We start from the raw sequence: 19,410 nt of genomic DNA on the forward strand, positions 1-19,410 counted from the left end.
GAGGCTCGGGGCTCCTTGTCGCCGGTGGCTGGGTGGCGTCCCCCCACCAAGCCCCCACCCCTCTACTCACCCAAGAGGAGCCTCTCCACCGAGCCCTGCATCCTGCTGCCCTGGCAGCCGGTCCAGCTAGGCACTGGCCCCGTTCGCTGTACCTGGACTTACGCACCGGCTCCCTCCCGATTCCCTTATCAAAGCTGATGGGGGTCGCTGGGGACCGCCCAGCCTTTTGTTAGAGCCTGCACTGCTGTGCGAGCTTGAAAAGAAACATGAAGGTGGGTAAGGTGGGGTCAGGGTTGAAGAGGAGCAGGAGAGGGTGGGAGAGGAAGCTGACACGGTGGGGAGTTTGGGTGGGAGAGAGAGGGTTGGTCAGGGCTGAGGAGGAGGGGAGAAGGGTTTGAGCAGAAGCTGCATTTCTGGGAGACCCAGTAAATCTACAGCCTCATACTGGGAGGTGGTGGAGATCCCTGCAGGGGCATGGGCAGTGAGATGGGACAGAATTCCAAAGAGGGCTAAAAAGGGCCTGATCTTTTCCAAGAGCCAGCTGGAGACCCCTAAGTGCGCCAGACCGGCAGGCCCCAGTAAAGGTCTTCCTGTTCCTCCCCCCAGCTCCTGGCAGGGCTGCAGCACCTCCGCCTGACCAGTCCAGAGGACTCTAAGGAAGTAGTTCTGCCTGGGGCAGTTGAACTGTGGTCCAGCTGCTCCAGTCCCGTCCCATGGCTGTCCACTTTCCTCCCTGTGTCACAGGTGGGCTGGCCAGGTGAGAGCTGCTGGCAGGTGGGCCTGGCTGTGGAGGATAGCCCAGCTCTGGGAGCACCGCGGGTGGGACCCCTCCCTGACGTGGTGCCGGAGGGGACACTACTCAACATGGTGTTGAGGAAGATGCACCGGCCCCGAAGCTGCTCCTACCAGCTGCTGCTGGAGCACCAGCGTCCGAGCTGCATCCAGGGGCTGCGCTGGGTGAGTCCCTTTCACCTGCCCAGGTGCCAGGGTCAGTACCAGGGCTAGAGGGGGGCCTGGATCGTGGCTCGGCATGCTGCTGGTGGTCCAGCTTGCTCTGGGGGTGTAGAGTGGTACAGCTGCCGTAGACAGTGGGTCAGGAAGCTTGTCTGCAGTATGCGTGGGTGGCTCACACAGCTGCAAAGTGTGTGTCTGTGTGTGTGTTCTGCCCAAATGTCTCTGGGCATAGGGGGAAGGGGAACAGGATTTGTTCTCTGTCACCTCTGTGAGCCAGGCATTGAGTGAAGTGCTTGTGTGTTCTCTCCAGGTGAAGGTGGGAGGTATAGGGGCCAGGTCAAGGGGTTGGAGTGAGGTAAGCTTGGTTACGGTTCTTGGGTACGTCACTGTGGCAGCATTCTCCTTTAGTGAGTTACTGAACTGTGCTAATGCTGTGTTTTGGGCTTGGGGTGAGGTGGTCATGTGGACGCTGCTTGGTACCTGCCTTTGGGGTCTCAGGGAAGGATTCTGAGACATTTGGAGAATCTGAGATGACCGAAGTGCCCTTTGCTAGTGAGAAACATTTCTGGACCTGAAAGAATGAAGGAGAGAGCAGGAAGGGGAAAGAATGGTGGGATTTGGGAGGCAAGATAATGGGTGTACTATCCAAATCGGCAGAGACTAAATAGAGTAGCTTAGCTTGAGATTCAGTTACATCTTTACTGCATGTGTCCACCCAGGTTTCGCTATGTTGTCCAGGCTGGTCTTGAACTCCTAGGCCCAAGCAATCCACCTGCCTTGGCCTCCCAAAGTGCTAGTATTACAGGCGTGACCCACCGCGCTTGGCCAGGAGAATTCATTTCTTTTTTCTTTTTCCTTTCTTTTTTTTTTTTTTTTTTAACTGGAGTCTTCCTCTGTCACCAGGCTGGAGTGCAGTGACGCCATCTCGGCTCACTGCAACCTCCGCCTCCCAGGTTCAAGCGATTCTCCTGCCTCAGCCTCCTGAGTAGCTGGGGCTACAGCTGTGCACCACCATGTCCAGCTAATTTTTGTATTTTTAGTAGAGTTGGGGTTTCACCATATTGGCCAGGATGGTCTCGATCTCTTGACCTTGTGACCCGCCTGCCTCAGCCTCCCAAAGTGCTGGGATTACAGGCATGAGCCATTGCACCTGGCCAAGAGTTCATTTCTTATTGGCAAGTGCTTTCTAGTAGAATAACCACTACCTTCTCCCTCCTTCCCCCTACCTTGCCCAACTGCCATTTACGCTGAGGCTGAGTTGAAAAAACTGAGACCCACCAAGATGAGGGGCTCCTCTTTGCACTCAGAATTGAGAGGAGAGTCCAGGTGTCAGTACTGGTAGAGCTGTTCTCTACTAGGGTCTTCCTTATCATGAATCTGGGTCCTCCCCCGCTACCCCTCCAGCTCTCTTCTCTGGGTCATTGGCTGTACCTATTGCCTGGAGCCAGTGGGCTGGAACCCTCCCTCCCTCTTTCCCTCTTAGGCTATAATTATTTGTGCATTTCCTGTCCCCTTCCCAGCTTGCAGAGGCAAGGTAGGGGGTAGGGAGAAGGTCAGGTGCCAGGACAATGAGGTCACTGGAGGATCCCCTGGGACCTGAAGTCTGGGAGGGAGTGGAGGAGGCCACCAGGCTGTTTCCTGACTCCCCTCAGCCCCCAGAAATGAAGGGCTGGTGTGCGTGGGGAGGCTGGAGAGGTGGGGGTGAAGGTTGCTGGAGTGTAAATGGGGTCAAAGGCACAGAAACAAGGCCCTTCCCTGCCAGGCGGGCGTTGGTGACTAGAGGGAACTTAGATTTTTAGTGTTTAGAGGCAGGCGGCTGCTCCCTCTTCTGATGACCATCTTTGGGGACTGGGGTGGGGAGGTTTCATTCCATCATTCCTGTGTTTGAGAGGCTCTGGGTACCTGTGAAGCTGTACCTCTTACCTCTTGATGATGCCTTTAGCCCAGGGAAGGCTTCCATGAGGGAATGAATGAGTGCCAGCTGTGAGCACGCACACCCACGGTAAAGGGGTGGAGCCTGAGTCCCAGGAAGACAGCACTGCCAGTTATTGATGCCAGACCTCCCTCTTCGAAAGCCAAGGGGAAAACCCATTAACCTCCCAGAGAAGAAGTCTGAAGACAGCTCTTTCCGTTCCTACCTAGACCAGGACAAGAGAAAATGCAGGCGGGTTACAGTAGGAGAGCTTGCAGTTAGATACAGACTAAGATAAGACTTAACAGCTATGGCAAAGGTGACACTGGAATGGAATGGAAGAACATCTTTGGAAAACATGAGGGGGGAGGTGAGACCTTGTCTGACGTCTGGGGGCAGGGGCAAGATCAGTGACCTCTGGTGGGTTCTATGAGCTCAGGGAAGTCTGAGATGATTCTCTTTGTGCGACTGTTTTTGGGGAAGTGACCCTATTTTGTAACTCAGAGAACACACTTTCATCCAATCTGTCCAAATAATAGCAGCAGCTAATAGTTATACAGTACTTATGTGCCAGACATTATTGTAAGAGGTTTACCTTTATCATATCAAATAATTCTCACAACAGCCCTGTGAGATAGGTATTAATGTCATCATCTCCATTTTATAGATGTGAAAACGAAGTCACAGAGAGGTTAAGTGACAGGTTCAGAGTTACACAGCTGCTAAGCGACAAAGCTGGGCTTTGGTCCTAGGCAATCTGGCTGCAGAGTCCAAGCTCATAATCACATAACCACCACGCTGCACTTCTCTCTTGCTACAAATAGTAACACCGACACCTTAAGGCATCACCTAACCCCATGCACCCTTCCCCTGTCCCACCACAAGCAGCTTTAGCCTAACATGTTAGCTATGGCCCAAGGGAACTGGTCTGACAGGTCCCCAGGCTGTCTGGCTCTGTGCCTGTCTCTCCAGCCCGGCTCTGACATTCAGTGACAGAGAGTGAGGGTGGGGCAGGCCACAGTGCTGGTGCCAGGGGAGTTAGCGCCTCCTCTTCCACCCTGAAACCTTTCTGTTCAGGAATGAGAGGAGGGAGTGGGTGAGGACCTTCACCTTGACCCATATCAGCTACTTCTTTCCAACTGAGAACCCTGAAACTGACATGGTATAGGTTTTTTTTTTTTTTTTTTTTTTTGCACTGCGTCCTGATAATAGGGCCCATCATGAAATAATAACATCTGATCAAGTCAACTAACATTTACTAAGTAGTTACTATGATCCAGGCACCATTCCAAGTACTTTATGTTATTAACTTTTTGATCCTCATAACCCTTTGTGATAGGTACTATTCTTATCATCAACCCCAGTTTACAGACGAGGAAACTGAAGCACTGAGAACTTCAGTAATCAGCACGAGCTCACATAACCAGATGGTAATGCAGAAGCTAGGATTTGAACCCAAGCATCTGGCTGTGGAGCCCATACACTTGACCACTGACCTTGAATAGCAGCCCTCTCTCGCCCCCATCCTAGAAGGTTGCCATGCACACAAACATCCTGGGGGCACAGAAAGGGTAGAGTAACAAACCTATCTACCTTTGTCTAACCCAGTGGTTTCCAAACTTACTTGCCCACGGAACTTGCCTGAAGGCAGAATACCTCTACTGTCTGTGTCCATAGCACAAAGCTGAGGAAACATGGGGATAGGCATCATGGGAGACGGACGGTAGGGCGTAATGCTAAGAGCATGGCCTTTGGAATCAGACAGACACAGGTATGAATCCTGGTGCCCTTACTGACCAACAGTTAGGGCAGGTTGTAGAACCTTGGAGCTTTCTTTCCTCTAGCTGTGAAATAGGAAACAAATACCTACCTCTGGGGTCAGCACCAGTAGCAGAGTTACTCAGTAGAATCTTACCTTTCTAAATAGTTGTGTGATCTCTCTGGGCTTTTGCTTTCCTTGTCAAAATGAGAGGGATTCCTTAAGGTCCCTTCCTCTGTGCTCATGGGCTAGGGCCTATTCTCTGACCTGCATGCTCATCCCCTGGGGGAGGACAGGAAATGACCAGCCTGGCCATGTGACCCGGCACCTCCCCTCCTAATGTGCCCTCTTCCAGGTCAGAATAATACCAGGAAGGGGCTGGTGCTGGAGCCTGGGTTGTGGGCTCCAGTGGGAGTTGGGGCAGGGACTGGGGCCACCTGGGCATTTTGACATGAACAACAACAAGTCATTAGCACTCAGGCACTGTTTGTTCCTACACAGGGGGCTGGCTGGGTAGCATTCCTGCCCTTCCTCCCTTCCCTGGCTCCTCCTCCTCCTCATTTCCTGTCGTTAAGTCTCCAGGGCTCTGTGTCTGGCACTGGGCTCGGCCCCATGACCTGGGCAGGGATACCCTTGGGACACCTAGTGACTTCCGCCCAGCCCTGGGCCAGGCGCCTGCGCATGCCAGACCTTAGGCCTCTGCCTGGGCACGCAGTGCCAAGATGCCTGTGCTTAGGGCCCTGCCAGCACCAGGCCTGGTTGTACTGCAACTCCCCGGCAGGTCGTTTTCAGGGACCCGAGGGCAGATGGGAAGCTAGGAGAGAGGTGGCTGGTGAGGGGAGAGGAAAGGGGTAGGTGGGGTGGGTGTGGGGAGACTGAGAATGGGAGCACTTCTGGGTGGGAACTTGAACTTCTCCACAGCTGTCTGGCTGTCCCAAGTGTGCACGACTGAGTTACACAAGGTACCTCACCTCCAGGCTTTTATTTCCTCGTAAGTCACAGAGGACAGACAATGCCTGCTCTGCCTATTTTACATCTGATCCTATTTTACATGAGATCCAGTGAAATCAAGGGGGTGGTTGTGCTTTGTAAACTGTAAAGTGCTTTGTAAACTGTACAGTGAGCTCTTTGAGACGGCTCATAGACGGTAGAGCATCTTGTCCAGAGATGCCCACAAACCCCAGTTCTCAGGTGGCAGGAAGAGAAGGGTCGTGAGGGGCTTTCTTGGCCATTATTCCAGGGTATACAGGCCTGGGAATTCCAAATGGCTTGATTGTTACCAACGGCAGGGAATCCTTACTAAGCAGTGTTTCCGTGACAAAGTGCGTCTTCCTGAGCCAGTCCTGTGTGCCACCAAGGACTTATTCACTCTTGCAGGGCATGGGCTGGCAACATCTCAGAGAAGAAAGACGCTTTCCAGCAAGCAGCCCCACCCTAATGCCTCACAGATGAGTACTAGCTAACATGTGCATACAGCTCTATGCCAGGCAATGCTTTAAACATTCGACGTGTAGCAGCTCATTTAATTCTCCCAAAGCCTCATGAGTTGGTATCATTAGTGCTTTATAGATTTTATAGTTAAGGAAACTCAGGTCGGGAGGGAGAGGTTAAATCACTTGTTTCAGGTCACATCTTCAATCAGTAGGGGAGCAGATTTGAATCCAGGAGCCTGGCTCCAGCGTTTGTGTTTTTAACTACCAGGCTGATCCGAGGCCCAGAGATGGCAAGAGACCTGCTCACGGGCCTGTGGAAGGGCACAGAAGCTGGCTGGGGACCAGGCCTGTGACCCCAGCCCAGGAGTGGTCGTTCCTAGGCTTCCTGAGCTGCTCACATCCTGGCTTCCGTCTCACGGGCCTTCTTATCTCATGTTCTCATGCTTCTTTCAGCTCCTTCACTTCTTTCCCCCAACAGTGGCAGTTCACCTGGGGGTGTGGGCACCCCTGGGCCCTGAGTAAGCAGAATGGGTGCCTTGGGGCTCTCACCTGTAAGGAGGCAGTCTTTGGGTTGGGTCTGGTGATCAGGATGGCAGGGTGGGAAGAGGCGATGCCCGAGGCACAGGGTGCTGAGTGAATATTTATTTGCTGAATAAATGGCCACATGGATGCATTTGGGGTTGGGGCCTAGGCAAGGGTGGAAGTGATGGGGGAGGGGAGGTATCCAAGAGCTGGGCTTGAAGGCCTCACACTGATGTGCACACTTTCCCTGCTGCCTCCAGACACCACTCACCAACAGTGAGGAATCCCTGGATTTCAGCGAGAGCCTGGAGCAGGTAGAAGCCTGGGTGGGGTGGAGCTGGGACAGGCAGCACCATGAGGGGTTCAGAGCCTGAATCACTGTGCTCTTCCTCCTTCCAAGGCCTCCACAGAGCGGGTGCTCAGGGCTGGGAGGCAGCTGCATCGGCAACTGCTGGCCACCTGCCCAAACCTCATCCGAGACCGGAAGTACCACCTTAGGCTCTATCGGTGAGTGGAGGCCCTGCTGCGTCCCTGCCCAGCCTCCCTGCTTTCTCTCCGTTCCACTCTATTTCAGGCACCTGGGCCTCACCCTGCTTCTAGCAGAGGGACGAACCAGGCTTGGACCTCAGAGGGTGCCTTTCTAATGCAGAGTTCCTCCCTCTCCCTGCCACCCTCCTTCCACTGGCCTGTCCCCTTCTACCTTCCATAGGCAGTGCTGCTCTGGCAGGGAGCTGGTGGATGGGATCTTGGCCCTGGGACTTGGGGTCCATTCCCGGAGCCAAGTTGTGGGAATCTGCCAGGTGCTGCTGGATGAAGGTGCCCTCTGCCATGGTGAGCCCGAGCCCAGGGTGGGGTGCCCCGGGCTGGGCTGGGCAGTGATGGGGACAGGACAGGGCAGTCCTGGGAAGCAGGCATTACTTGGGGAGTGCTGACGGGTGGCATTGCTGTGGGGTTTCATATCCACATGGCCTCAATTTCCTCTCCTCCCCCATGCCTGGGCCTCTGCCCCCCAGTGAAACACGACTGGGCCTTCCAGGACCGAGATGCCCAATTCTACCGGTTCCCCGGGCCCGAGCCCGAGCCCGAGCCCGTGGGAGCTCATGAGATGGAGGAGGAGTTGGCTGAAGCTGTGGCCCTGCTCTCCCAGCGGGGGCCTGACGCCCTGCTCACTGTGGCACTTCGAAAGCCGTGAGTCAGAATCCCTGCACCCCGTGACCCCAGACCCCACATAGCACTCAGATTCCATGGTTTCTCACACTGATCTCTGGGGACATCCCTCACCTGTTGTGGAGGGAAGGGAACCTGGCTGGCCCAGAAGCCCCTGGCCCTGACTGCCATGGACTCACTGTGTGACCTGGATCCCTCCACACTCCCAAACCGACCCCAAGTCAGTTTCTTCCTCTGTAAATGAGGGTGTTGGGCCAGGGGGATCTCTGAGGACCCTTCCCACTCAGAGACACAGTTGTGGCTGAAAGCAAGGGAGTTTTGGAAACTGCAGTCCGGTGGGTCCAGGTTCAAATTCCAGCTGGACCGGCTACTGGCTGGGTGACCTTGAGCCTCCCCATGCTAGTTCCTGTTCTGTCAAGTGAGGATAATTGAACTGCTCCTTAGGCTTGTTGTGAAACAATGCATGCAAAATGCTCATCACAGGCGCTGCCACATGTGCGCACTCAGTAAAGGTTAGCCGCTGCTGATAACCGTCACTGCTGAGGCACCGTCTGGGCTTCGGCTGGGTGGGTAGAGTGGCTCCCTGCGCCTGGCGGGCCCACAGTTCACGGTGTGCTCCCATCCCTCCTGTCCCTGCAGCCCAGGTCAGCGCACGGATGAAGAGCTGGACCTCATCTTTGAGGAGCTGCTGCACATCAAGGCTGTAGCCCACCTCTCCAACTCGGTCAGTCCCGCCCCTCCCAGCCCTGCCCTGTCCCAGGCATCTCCTCTTCCTGTGACTTCCCTGAAACTCAACTGCTGGGCCAGAGGGCATTTCTCCACTTCCATCTGTGGCTGGAAATTTTCAGTCTGATTTCTTGCCCCCAGCGCTACTCTGTCTGAAAATCCTTCCGCCTCTCTCAGCCCATTTTCTCCACTTGCTTTGTCTCCTGCCAAATCCTGGAAACACCTGACCTGGCCACATTTCTGTCCCTCAGCACTTGTGTCTTTGGACCTAACCACACCCCTAGCAAAAGCCTGGCTGCTCTGCACATGAACTTGTCACCACCGACTCTCCTATCTCCACCACACAGGTGAAGCGAGAATTAGCGGCTGTTCTGCTCTTTGAACCACACAGCAAGGCAGGGACCGTGTGTAAGTCCAGCAGGGCACAAGAAGCCAGGCACAGGGCCTGAACATGGGCAGAAGGATGTGTGAAGGAGTGGTAGGTGCCAGGAGGGCCTGGTCTGAGGTATGCCTCTGTCAGTGTTCAGCCAGGGGGACAAGGGCACTTCATGGTACATTATCTGGAAGGGATCTGTCAACGTGGTGACCCATGGCAAGGTGAGTCCTCCCTCCTCCCCGCCCCAGTGCCCTGGATCCTAACTGCTCCCTGGTCCGTTCCTCATGGGTAGTGCCTTTGTTAGTCTACTGCTGCTGACCCTCTGTGTCTCCTGTCTGGGTTGTTTTCCTGCTGTGGGTCTGTCCTGGCAAGGGCTGGGGCTGGCAGGGGTGGGCTGAGACTGAGGCCTGGCTGCAGGGGCTGGTGACCACCCTGCATGAGGGAGATGACTTTGGACAGCTGGCTCTGGTGAATGATGCACCCCGGGCAGCCACCATCATCTTGCGAGAAGACAACTGTCATTTCCTGCGTGTGGACAAGCAGGACTTCAACCGTATCATCAAGGTGCTGCTGCTGGGGTCGGGGAGGGCAGGGGCCGTTCGTCCAGAGAAGTGATGTGGGGCGAGGAGTAGGGACCAGAGCAGAGGGCCTGTAAGAAGCAGGGCAGGTAGGAGACGCTGGGCTATGACGGCTGGCAGTGGGGACCATGGCCCTGGGTATGTGTGAGAAGGTGAAGCCCATAGGGCACAGCAGGGGTTCAGCGAGACCAGTGACCTCAGGCGCAGTGTGGGAGACCAGGGGAAGGATGAGTGTACACGGGGCAGGGGACTAGGCTGTGGGGCAGGAAGGATGCATGGAAGGAAGGGAAGGCTGAGGAGGTGGAGCCAAAGTCAGAGGTGGGAGAAGGGCTGTGGGTCCCTGTGGGACCCTCATGGGGCTCAGGGGCTGGAATAAAGGAGGTAGATGAGAGGGTCTAAAGCTGGAACATCATGTGTTGAGCATGGGGTGTGGCCTTTTCTCCAGGATGTGGAGGCAAAGACCATGCGGCTGGAAGAACATGGCAAAGTGGTGCTGGTGCTGGAGAGAGCCTCTCAGGGCGCCGGCCCATCTCGACCCCCAACCCCAGGCAGGAACCGGTAACATACCTGCCATGCTCCCTCTCCACACTGTCTCTCCTTTCATTTCCCAGTCTTTGCTCCCTTCCCCTGTGTCATATCCCTGCCCTCTGGCCACCCGTGGATGGAGAGGTATTGAGGGACCAGGATGCACCCGCTGAGTCAGTCTCTTCCCTGCCCTAAGGTGGGACAGGGCTGGCTAATCGAGAAAAATGATGTAATTGGTTATTGATGTCTGCCCAGGTGTGGGAGTGGGGAGTGGTGGCACCAGTGCCATAGATTGGCCATTTCTGCTAGGTATACAGTGATGTCTGGTACCCCAGAGAAGATCCTAGAGCTCCTGTTGGAGGCCATGGGACCAGATTCCAGTGCTCATGACCCAACAGGTAAGGGCAAGAGACACCCTGCCTGCTTTCTGACTCATTGGGTGGTCCATGCAGCCTGGGAGAGAGCCAGGTACCCTGCATCTGACCTCACCGAATGCTGGATTGGTCTGTACAGTGGTTGGCAATAAGTCCTCTTACCTGTGCTCTTGGCTTAGTGGGGGGCACTATCACAGGGGCTGGACACTGCTGGTACCTTGCAGGTGGTGGGATGTGGGGAAAGGTCCTTCCATCTGTCCATACACCTGTGCTCAGCAGACTTGGCCTCTGAAGCCTCCTCCCATCCCCCTACCCTGCCCTACAGAGACATTCCTCAGCGACTTCCTCCTGACCCACAGGGTCTTCATGCCCAGCGCCCAACTCTGTGCCGCCCTTCTGCACCAATATCCTTCCAGCCCCACGGGGATGGTGTGTGTAGGGGATAGGATGGTGCATAGGGTTGAGAGAATCTTACCAGTGTGGCTGTGCTGAGTCCTCTAAATGCCAGCCTGCTGCCAGGCCCAGCTTGCCTGGGGCCTGGGCATCCTGCCCGTCCTTTGCCTCAGGTGGGTGGCCCTGGTTGGATATTGTGGTTCCCTTGACTGGTGCCCACCTTCCATGCGGAGCCTGCGGGTGGCAGTGAGCAGGAACGCAGCACCTACATCTGCAACAAGAGGCAGCAGATCCTGCGGCTGGTCAGCCAGTGGGTGGCCCTGTATGGCTCCATGCTCCACACTGACCCTGTGGCTACCAGCTTCCTCCAGGTACCTGAGAGTGAGGCACAGCAGGGCTGGGCTGCCCGAGGTGGACACAGCTACAGCCATCTCAATGCATCTTGGCTCTTCTTAGAAACTCTCGGACCTGGTGGGCAGGGACGCCCGACTCAGCAACCTGCTGAGGGAGCAGTGGCCAGAGAGGCGGCGACACTACAGGTGATGCTTTGATTCCGTTAATTTGTCATTTCCATAACTGGCAGTGCCACGGGGACCAAGAGCATATGCTCTGGAGTCAAGCACTTGGCTTCAGATCCAGGCTGAACCACTTACTTCAATTCCTTGTTCTTATCAGTCCCCTTGCTGTTCACCCTCACGCCACACGTCCATCCATTCTCATGCGTCATGCACTCATTCATTTATTCATTCTCATATCCTGAGTGTACCTGCTGTTCTCACTTCCTCCATTGGGCATGCATTTATTACCAAATACCCTCAGTGCCAGTTTCTGCCAGCCCCGCCCAGTACATTTCCTAGACTTTACCTTCACCCTTGCAGGTGTTCCCACGGGAGCAGCTGAGATTCAGGGGGATCGGGAGCTCATCTGAAACAGCACTTGATCTGAAACCCTGGGTCTCCATCTGCCTTTAACTTTTTCCTTCCCCTCCTGGCCTTGGAAAATCACAAAGTCCAGGGGCCTGGTTTCAAGACCGTGTTTGCCCCTCTGTATGTGATACTTACCTGGTAGTGCTTACCTCTGAACCACTGGTGAGGGCCGGGGGGAATCCAGAGCCCCAGGGGCCTCCCTGCTGCTGGCCCAGGAATACCCGGGCTTGCTCACCTCCCTTCTCTCTTGTCCGCAGGTTGGAGAACGGCTGTGGGAATGCATCTCCTCAGATGAAGGTGTCTGCCTGGCCCCAGCTTCTTTCCTCTGCTCCTCCTGGACTGCAGGCCCCTCCTTCACCCCCTGACCCTGAGGGGCTCTGTGTGCGTGGGAAGCTCTCCTCCCACAGACACACCCTTGGGTCTGTGACAGGTGTTCACAGGGCCCTTGCTGCATGTGGTGCCCTGGGCCAGGCCGTGCCCGGAGGCGCAGAGGCCTAAGGCGGTCTCCCTCCTCCCCCACTCCCTGACTCCATGGGCCTTTTATTCCTTTTGGGAGGTAATTCATGCCCACAGGTAGAGCCTGGGAGATAAGGAATGGTGGCTGGAGTTGGCCTCTGAGGCCCACAGGGCTCCTGGTGGCCAGTGCTATGGGAGCTCAGAGGAAGGTGAGGCCCCTCCCTGGAAAGTCAGAGGTGGCCCCAGGCCATTCTCAGCTGGGGCTTAAAGGGAAGCAAAGAGGGGACGAGAAGATGTGACTGCAGCCAGGATTTGAGAAGATGTGACTGCAGCCAGGATTTGGTTGAGGAATGGTGGGAGAAAGAACTGGAAAGGTAGAGTGGGTTGGTGGTGGGGAGGGCTGCACTGGGAATAAAATCCAGGGGCCTCACCGGCCAGCAGGCTCCCCGTGCTCCCAGCCTACTGTGCGTCCCAGCCTCTGCCTGCTGGAGGCTCTCACTGGCTTCTTCTCCTCCGAAGGCTAAGCCTGTTATCCCCTCAGGACCTTTGTACTTATCCCTTAGCCTGGAAGCGTCTTTCTCTGGCTCTGCCTGACAGGATCCTTCTTGTTCTCATCTCAGCCAAATGCTGGGTTCCCAGACAGGCCCCCTCCCATCTCCCTATCTGGAGCACCTTCCCCTTTCTCCCCACCGGGCTGTGCCGTGGTGTCCTCTGTGATTTTCTTCAAAGCACTCTTGCCAGGTGGAGTTGTTTTCTTTGCCTACTTGCTTTCTGTCCTTTGGTCTCTCTCCCATCCCACTGGAGGATTGACTTCCCTCCTGCGGGCCCCCACCTCCGCTTCTCCTTGCTCACATGCTGCCTGGCTCTTGGCTGACGCTCAGAAACTGATGTGGGCTCACCCTCGCGGGCTGGGCACTGTGCTAGGTGCTGATGCTGCACTTCAGCCCTGGCCTGTGGGGCTGCAGTCAGGCAAGGGGCAGAGCAGTTAAACAACCCGTGATGTGCAGTGGCACAGGACACTTTCTGAGAATCTGCACTGGAGTCGGCTCCTGAAAATGGGAGGGGAAGGGCCGACTCCAGTGCAGATTCAGGGAAAGTGTCCCATGTAAGCGACTACTGGAGCTGAGAGCTGCAGGGGGCGAGGGTGGAGGAAGAAGAGGATACCTGGCGGGCAAACCCAGGAGGAAAGGGAACCCAGGAGGAGGATCCCTGGAGGAGCGAGAGTGAGAGCAGGGCCCCAGAGCAGGCAGGAAGTGGGCAGGGCCCCATGGGCCAGGGCCAGGGGGTCTGATCTTTGTCCTAAGAGCAGTGCAGACCACTGAAGGGGTTTGAGCCAAGGTTGGCAAAGTCTGATGTGTGTTTTGAATAGGTCAGCTAAAGAGCCTGGGCTTTCTCCAGCAAACAGTGGCCGCCATTGAAGCCGAGGGCGGGAGCTTCACGGGGCTCTGGTCAGGCAGACTGGAGGAGGAGGGTTGGAGGCACCTGGGAGGGAGGAGGAGGAGCATAGTTGGGCCATTGGAGTAGATAAGGAGTGAGGCCTCGTGGGCAGGTGGAACTGAAATTAGCCTGGGCAGGGGAGGAGGGGGCATGGGAGACCCATTTCAAAGAAGAATCCTCAAAGCAAGATGACAAGCTACAGGAAGTGTGGAGGAGCCTGGAGCCTGGGAGAATGGCTGGGGAGCAGAGTGGTCTGGGAGGCAGGATGCAAGGATCCGATGGGTATATGGAGTGTGAGGTAATGGATCACTCATGTGGAAGGATCCAGGGGGTGTTTGAGACCAGGGTTTGGAAGAGAGTTCAGCACTGCTGGTAGTTTTGGGAATCACCCATGTACAGGCGACATATGAGGCAGTGAGGAACTCTGCAGGGGGCCCTGAGATTTGAAAATGTAGGGAAGAGCAATGGATTGAGGTCTGAACCTGGAGCATCTGCCATACGCAGAGCTGGGAGGAGGGACAGAGTCAGTACCAGAGTCGGAAAAAAGCAGGGTGGGAAGGGGAACCTGCGTCAGGAGCCTTGCCTGGTAGGTGCTGCCCCACCAGCAGAGGCTTGGCAGTGGTTTCCACGCACTGCATCTCTGCTGTGGACTGGGACAGGGCCGCTGGCACAGTGTTGGAGCACAGAGAGGGAAAGGAGCAGCAGGGATTCCAACTCTGCCAGTTAGCAGCTGTGTGGCTTTGGGCATGTTACTTAACCTCTCTGAGCCTCATTTATTTCATCCATAAATGGAAATAATAATGCTTTTGTCAAAGGTGCATTGTGAATATTTAGATCCTCAGAATAATGCCTGGCTTGTAGCAAATGGTAGCTGGAGGGAAAGGAAGAAAAAATCCAAGTCAACAGCTGAAGAGTTTTCATATCAGAACTGCTCTGGACCTATCTGGCAGAGGCAGAAGCACACACACGCAGGGGCATGGATTTGCCCCGCCCTTAGACACGTTGTGTCTTCTCCTGGAGCCTTGGTCCCAGGTGCCTTACCTGGGCTCAGGTGAATGTGGCAGGCAGAGCCCTCTGGTGGTGTGAATGCTGTGTGGCGCCCGTGCTCCTGGTGACACAGGGCCCTCACAATCCCTCCCTCCATGCTCTCCTCTCGTCCTCCCAGTCTTATTTTCTCATTCCTCTTCCTCCCAGGCCCGGAACTTGCCTGTTTGGCTCCCCAACCAGGACGAGCCCCTTCCTGGCAGCAGCTGTGCCATCCGAGTTGGGGATAAAGGTTGGTGGTCTGAGCCAGTTGGGCACGCCTGACATCTGCACCCTGCTGTCTCTGCCTCTCTTGTCTTGCTGTTGTCGCTTTTGACCTGGGTGTGCCTGGGCCAAGGTGGCATGCTGTACTCCTCAGGGTCTGTGTTCCAGGCTGCTGGCCACATCTGTCTCCTGTACCTCTTTTTTTTGCTCAGGGCCTCCCCACCTGCAGCTCAGCCTCTTGGGGATTCCTCCCACCCTTACTGCAATAACTGCCCTCTCCCTCCTGGGGTAGAGATCAGGCGGCCCTTCCCACAGTTCAGTCTGGTCTCCTCTTTAGTCCCCTATGACATCTGCCTGCCAGACCACTCAGTGTTGACCCTGCAGCTGCCTGTGACAGCGTCTGTGAGAGAGGTGATGGCGGCGTTGGCTCAGGAGGATGGCTGGACCAAGGGGCAGGTGCTGGTGAAGGTCAATTCTGCAGGTGGTGAGTTATGCCCCTGGATAGACCCCAAGGGAGGGTGGCCCCTCAGATCTGCGCCCAGGTCCCCCAGTCAAGATCATTGTCATCATTGTCATCTTTCTCGTCTTCCTCAGTGTGAATGATGGCTAGCATTCATGGGAGGTGGAGTGCATCTATTTGAAGTGCATTTCATGCAGTGTGTAAGAGCATGAGCTCTGGAGCCTGCTTCTTGCATTTGGCACCAGCCCTTTAGCTCCTTATCTGTGTGTCCTCCGGCAGGGTACTTCATCTCTCTGTGCTCAGTTTTATCATCCGTAAAATGGGAATAGTAGGAGTACTTGCCCCCTGGAGGAACTGTGAGGATCAAATGAGTTCATCTATGAAAGCATTTAGAATGGCGCCTGGCACATAGTGATACATAACTATTAGCTGCTATTACTATCATCATTTGTGTTTAGTCATTTAATATGAAATAATAACAATCTCATGAGGTGCAGGTACTTTTATCCTATTTTCAGACAAGAACACTGAAGCTCAAAGGGTGTGAGCTATTCCTCAAGCTCACACAGTGAGAGTAGCTGGTCTTGGAACTTAGGTAGTCTTCATTTGTTTAGTCACTCAGCAAACATTTTTGAGGATCAGCTATGAGCCAGCAATATGTTAGGAGCTGGAGATACCACAGCAGGTAAAACAGGTCAGCTTGATGGTTAAGAGCATAGACTGTGGACTCCCAGACGTGTGAAGGCATCTTAGGCTCACCATTTACTAGCTGTGTGATGCTGGGGAAGTTGCTTAACCTCTCTGAGCCTGCATTTCCTCACCTGTTAGATGAGGACTGTAATTGTATCTACCAAAGTGTTGTAATGGCTACTAAGTGAGCTAATGTGTGTAAAGCAGCACAGGGTCTGCCACAAAGTCAGTGCTGAGAACATGGTGGGCTCAGGATTATTAAGATGGGCCTCCAGAGAACCTGGAACATTCAAAACCACCATTCTCTGTGGAGGGCATGGGCCTGACAGCTGGAACCCAGGACAGACAAGAATTAGGGGCGTTCAAGAAGTGGGGATGAGAAAAGAAAAGCCTTCTCCTTTCAGTAAGTGGGGAGAGTTGAAGGCCTCCTGTGTGCCCTGCCCTGGGAAGCACTGCCCTCTGCTGGCCATCTGGTGAGTTGCAGTTGCCCAAAGGGCATGTGTATTGAGACCCTACTTATGTGCCAGGCACTGTTTAGAGCACTGATCGCCAAAGCACTTGGATTGACACCCATGTCAATAACCAATATTTAATTAAAACCCGCACCCCACGGTGTGAATATTTGTTTGTAAGTAATACACATATATTACTACATTAATATCATAATAAAGATAGATAAAATAGAAATTGATGGAGTAGAAATGCAAAGCAGGTAGAAAAAATAAATATAAGTAGAAGAGCTCATATTTTCCCCAGGCATGTGAATGATCTGATGTGCCTTACTTTGGAGGCCACTGCTCTAGGGACTGGGAACTCAAGCACAGTCCCAGTCCATGAGGAGCTGATGAAAATCAACACCAAGGCTTATGTAAGACACTTCCCAGTTTTCAAAGAGCTTTTATACATAGCATATACTTATAGCTACTATTTATATACATTATTTTATTTGACTTATGAAATAGTCAGGGCAAGTCTTATTGTCTCCATTTTACCAGGGAGGAAAGTGAGGCTGAGGGAGGATCAGACCCTGCCCAGGTTCTTCCTGACTCACTGAGGATCTTTTCTCATTCTCTTGGATGTGCTTTCCTGGGCAGCGTGGCTGTGTGGGCACATGTACCTGTGTATTCTGAGCACCCGCCCAGGACTTCAACCCCGCTACGAGGAGAAACAACCTCCCAGCCTCCCAAACATCTCTTCCACCCTGTCCTCCAGCTGGTCCCTGGCCTCCCTCCCTTCCCCCACCCAGGCCGCCACTGCTGTCTTTGCAGATGCCATTGGCCTGCAGCCAGATGCCCGTGGTGTGGCCACATCTCTGGGGCTCAATGAGCGGCTCTTTGTTGTCAACCCACAGGAAGTGCATGAGCTGGTAGGGACCAGGCAGGGTGCCAGGGCCCAGGGAGGAGATCTATTTTGAGCCTGGAAGGGGTGGATTCTGGGGAGGGTCCCAGGGAGAAGAGGGAGGAAGGGCCTGGCTCTGGCTGCTGCTGGGTCCTCAGCATACAGAGAAAGGAGTGGGCTTCAGCTGATGGGGAAATTCCCAAGATTGTGCAGGGCAGGGGCTGGTAGCACTGGTTGGGAGCTCCCAAGGAGAAAGAGGAGGACCTGCCCTAGTTAGGGGTTCCCCAGGAGACAGGAGCCTAAAAGGAGGGGTCTCGGCACTGGGGAGCCCTATCCTCCAGCTGCTACAGCCCCTAGACACCCTCTACTCGCCGCTCCTGCCCTCCTAACCCTCCTGCTAACATGAGCATAGAGTCCTTGCCCCAACCCTCTCCCCCTACCCTGTGCCTTTCCCTGGATTCCTCAGGCAGCCCCCTGAGCACTCTCCCACCCGCAGACCCCACACCCTGACCAGCTGGGGCCCACTGTGGGCTCTGCTGAGGGGCTGGACCTGGTGAGTGCCAAGGACCTGGCAGGCCAGCTGACGGACCACGACTGGAGCCTCTTCAACAGCATCCACCAGGTGTGGGAAGCAGAGCTGGGGGAGGAGAGCAGGCGGCAGGAGGCCCGGCTCAGCTCGGCATTCACTGACCTCGCCTGCTGCCCCATGCCCAGGTGGAGCTAATTTACTATGCGCTGGGCCCCCAGCATCTGCGGGATGTCACCACCGCCAACCTGGAGCGCTTCATGCGCCGCTTCAACGAGCTGCAGTACTGGGTGGCCACCGAGCTGTGTCTCTGCCCAGTGCCCGGCCCCCGGGCCCAGCTGCTCAGGAAGTTCATTAAGCTGGCGGCCCAGTGAGTCCCTGTCCAGCGGGTGGGGCGTCGCCAGAGTCCCTGGGCTACCTTTTCCTAAACTCCCCTCTTTGCTTAGTATGTTGCCAAATCTGCCACCCTATTTGTTCCCTGGGTCTCCTGGAGCCTCTGCCTTCCCACCGCATCCAGCTTGGGTCTCTGCAGAGGCTGGCCTGGCCGTTGTCTGGGGACACTGTGGGGGTGGCTGCTTCCCTTACCCTGAGGGTCTCTGGGTCTTCTGCTCACAGCCTCAAGGAGCAGAAGAATCTCAATTCCTTCTTTGCCGTCATGTTTGGCCTCAGCAACTCAGCCATCAGCCGCCTAGCCCACACCTGGGAGGTAGGTGTGGTTTGGAGGGCCCCCCTCCTGAGGTCAGGCCTCAGGCCCTCCTGGGAGTGCTGGATGGGGTTGGGCCTCCCCCAGAGCAGCTGCTCATCTGCCTCCCTTTCACAGCGGCTGCCGCACAAAGTCCGGAAGCTGTACTCCGCCCTCGAGAGGCTGCTGGTGAGTGCTCAGCCCTGCCTGGCCTGGCTCTGCTAGGATCAGCTTGGCTCAGCCCTGCCCTCCAGACATCCTCACTCTTGGCTTCCCCACAGCCCCTATACCTGTCCTTTGTCACTTTCAGGGTTCCCAACCTCGGCCCGGGGCCTAGCTCCGGCCTGTGAGTTTGGGGAGCTGGCTGAGGAGGGGGTGTTCAGCACTAGGATAGGGGTTGCATGGTGCACTCTGGCCCTCAGTGTGTGTCTGCATGGGGGCAGGAGATCCTGTGAGAAGACTGGGCTGGAGCATGTGGGTGTCCGGTCCTGGGGTCTGAGGTACCAGGGCAGCGTCAGGGGCTCCAGAGCCCAAGGGCCTGGCACGGAGCGCCCATGGTGCACCAGGGCCTGTCTGCCCCTCAGGAGCTCCGAGGGGCTTGTAGAACAGGCGAGGAAAGACTTGGGGGTGGAACCTCCCACCTCCAGGAACTTTTGAGGATTTTGACTGTTCTGGAGAGAAGCAGAGAAGAGGTACTTCATCAGCATAGCCTGGGAGCTCTTGAGAGAAAATCCACCTCGTGGGGCTCAAGGGGTTCAAAGGAGTTTACTCTCCAGAGAGAGAAAGGGAGAGAGAGGGAGGGACAGAGAGAGACAGGGACAGAAAGGGACAGAGAGATGACAGAGACAGACTTTTCCAAGAAACTTGGGGCCCCTCTAAGTGCTGTGAATTTTCTCAGTGCTAATGGGAGGCTGGAAGCCCCGTGCTC

General features: G+C 55.4%; 1 protein-coding gene across 1 annotated transcript; it reads left to right on the forward strand.

The window, feature by feature from the left end:
* Window positions 1–99: 99 nt before the first annotated feature.
* On the forward strand, window positions 100–19,386 carry LOC116273061 (rap guanine nucleotide exchange factor 3-like). The gene is made up of 23 exons (XM_031662003.1): window positions 100–272; window positions 745–957; window positions 6,841–6,894; window positions 6,981–7,087; window positions 7,290–7,411; window positions 7,594–7,768; window positions 8,387–8,471; window positions 8,821–8,881; window positions 8,994–9,070; window positions 9,267–9,413; window positions 9,873–9,985; window positions 10,262–10,350; window positions 10,652–10,730; window positions 10,940–11,090; window positions 11,176–11,258; window positions 11,903–11,942; window positions 14,733–14,814; window positions 15,124–15,270; window positions 17,205–17,302; window positions 17,771–17,896; window positions 17,989–18,170; window positions 18,416–18,506; window positions 18,621–19,386. Exons 1-23 carry the CDS (start codon window positions 267–269, stop codon window positions 18,705–18,707), a joined length of 2,415 nt encoding a protein of 804 aa, XP_031517863.1. The 5' UTR covers window positions 100–266; the 3' UTR covers window positions 18,708–19,386.
* Window positions 19,387–19,410: the final 24 nt, after the last annotated feature.

This window comes from Papio anubis, unplaced genomic scaffold (assembly GCF_008728515.1).
Source record: "Papio anubis isolate 15944 unplaced genomic scaffold, Panubis1.0 scaffold34, whole genome shotgun sequence".
NCBI classification, from domain to species: Eukaryota; Metazoa; Chordata; class Mammalia; order Primates; family Cercopithecidae; genus Papio; species Papio anubis.

Excerpts from the sequence above, each read along its gene's own strand:
- LOC116273061 (XM_031662003.1), top strand. Across the intron at positions 11,091-11,175 it reads TGGCTACCAGCTTCCTCCAG|AAACTCTCGGACCTGGTGGG; the intron begins GTACCTGAGAGT and ends GGCTCTTCTTAG. Across the intron at positions 17,303-17,770 it reads CACAGGAAGTGCATGAGCTG|ACCCCACACCCTGACCAGCT; the intron begins GTAGGGACCAGG and ends TCCCACCCGCAG.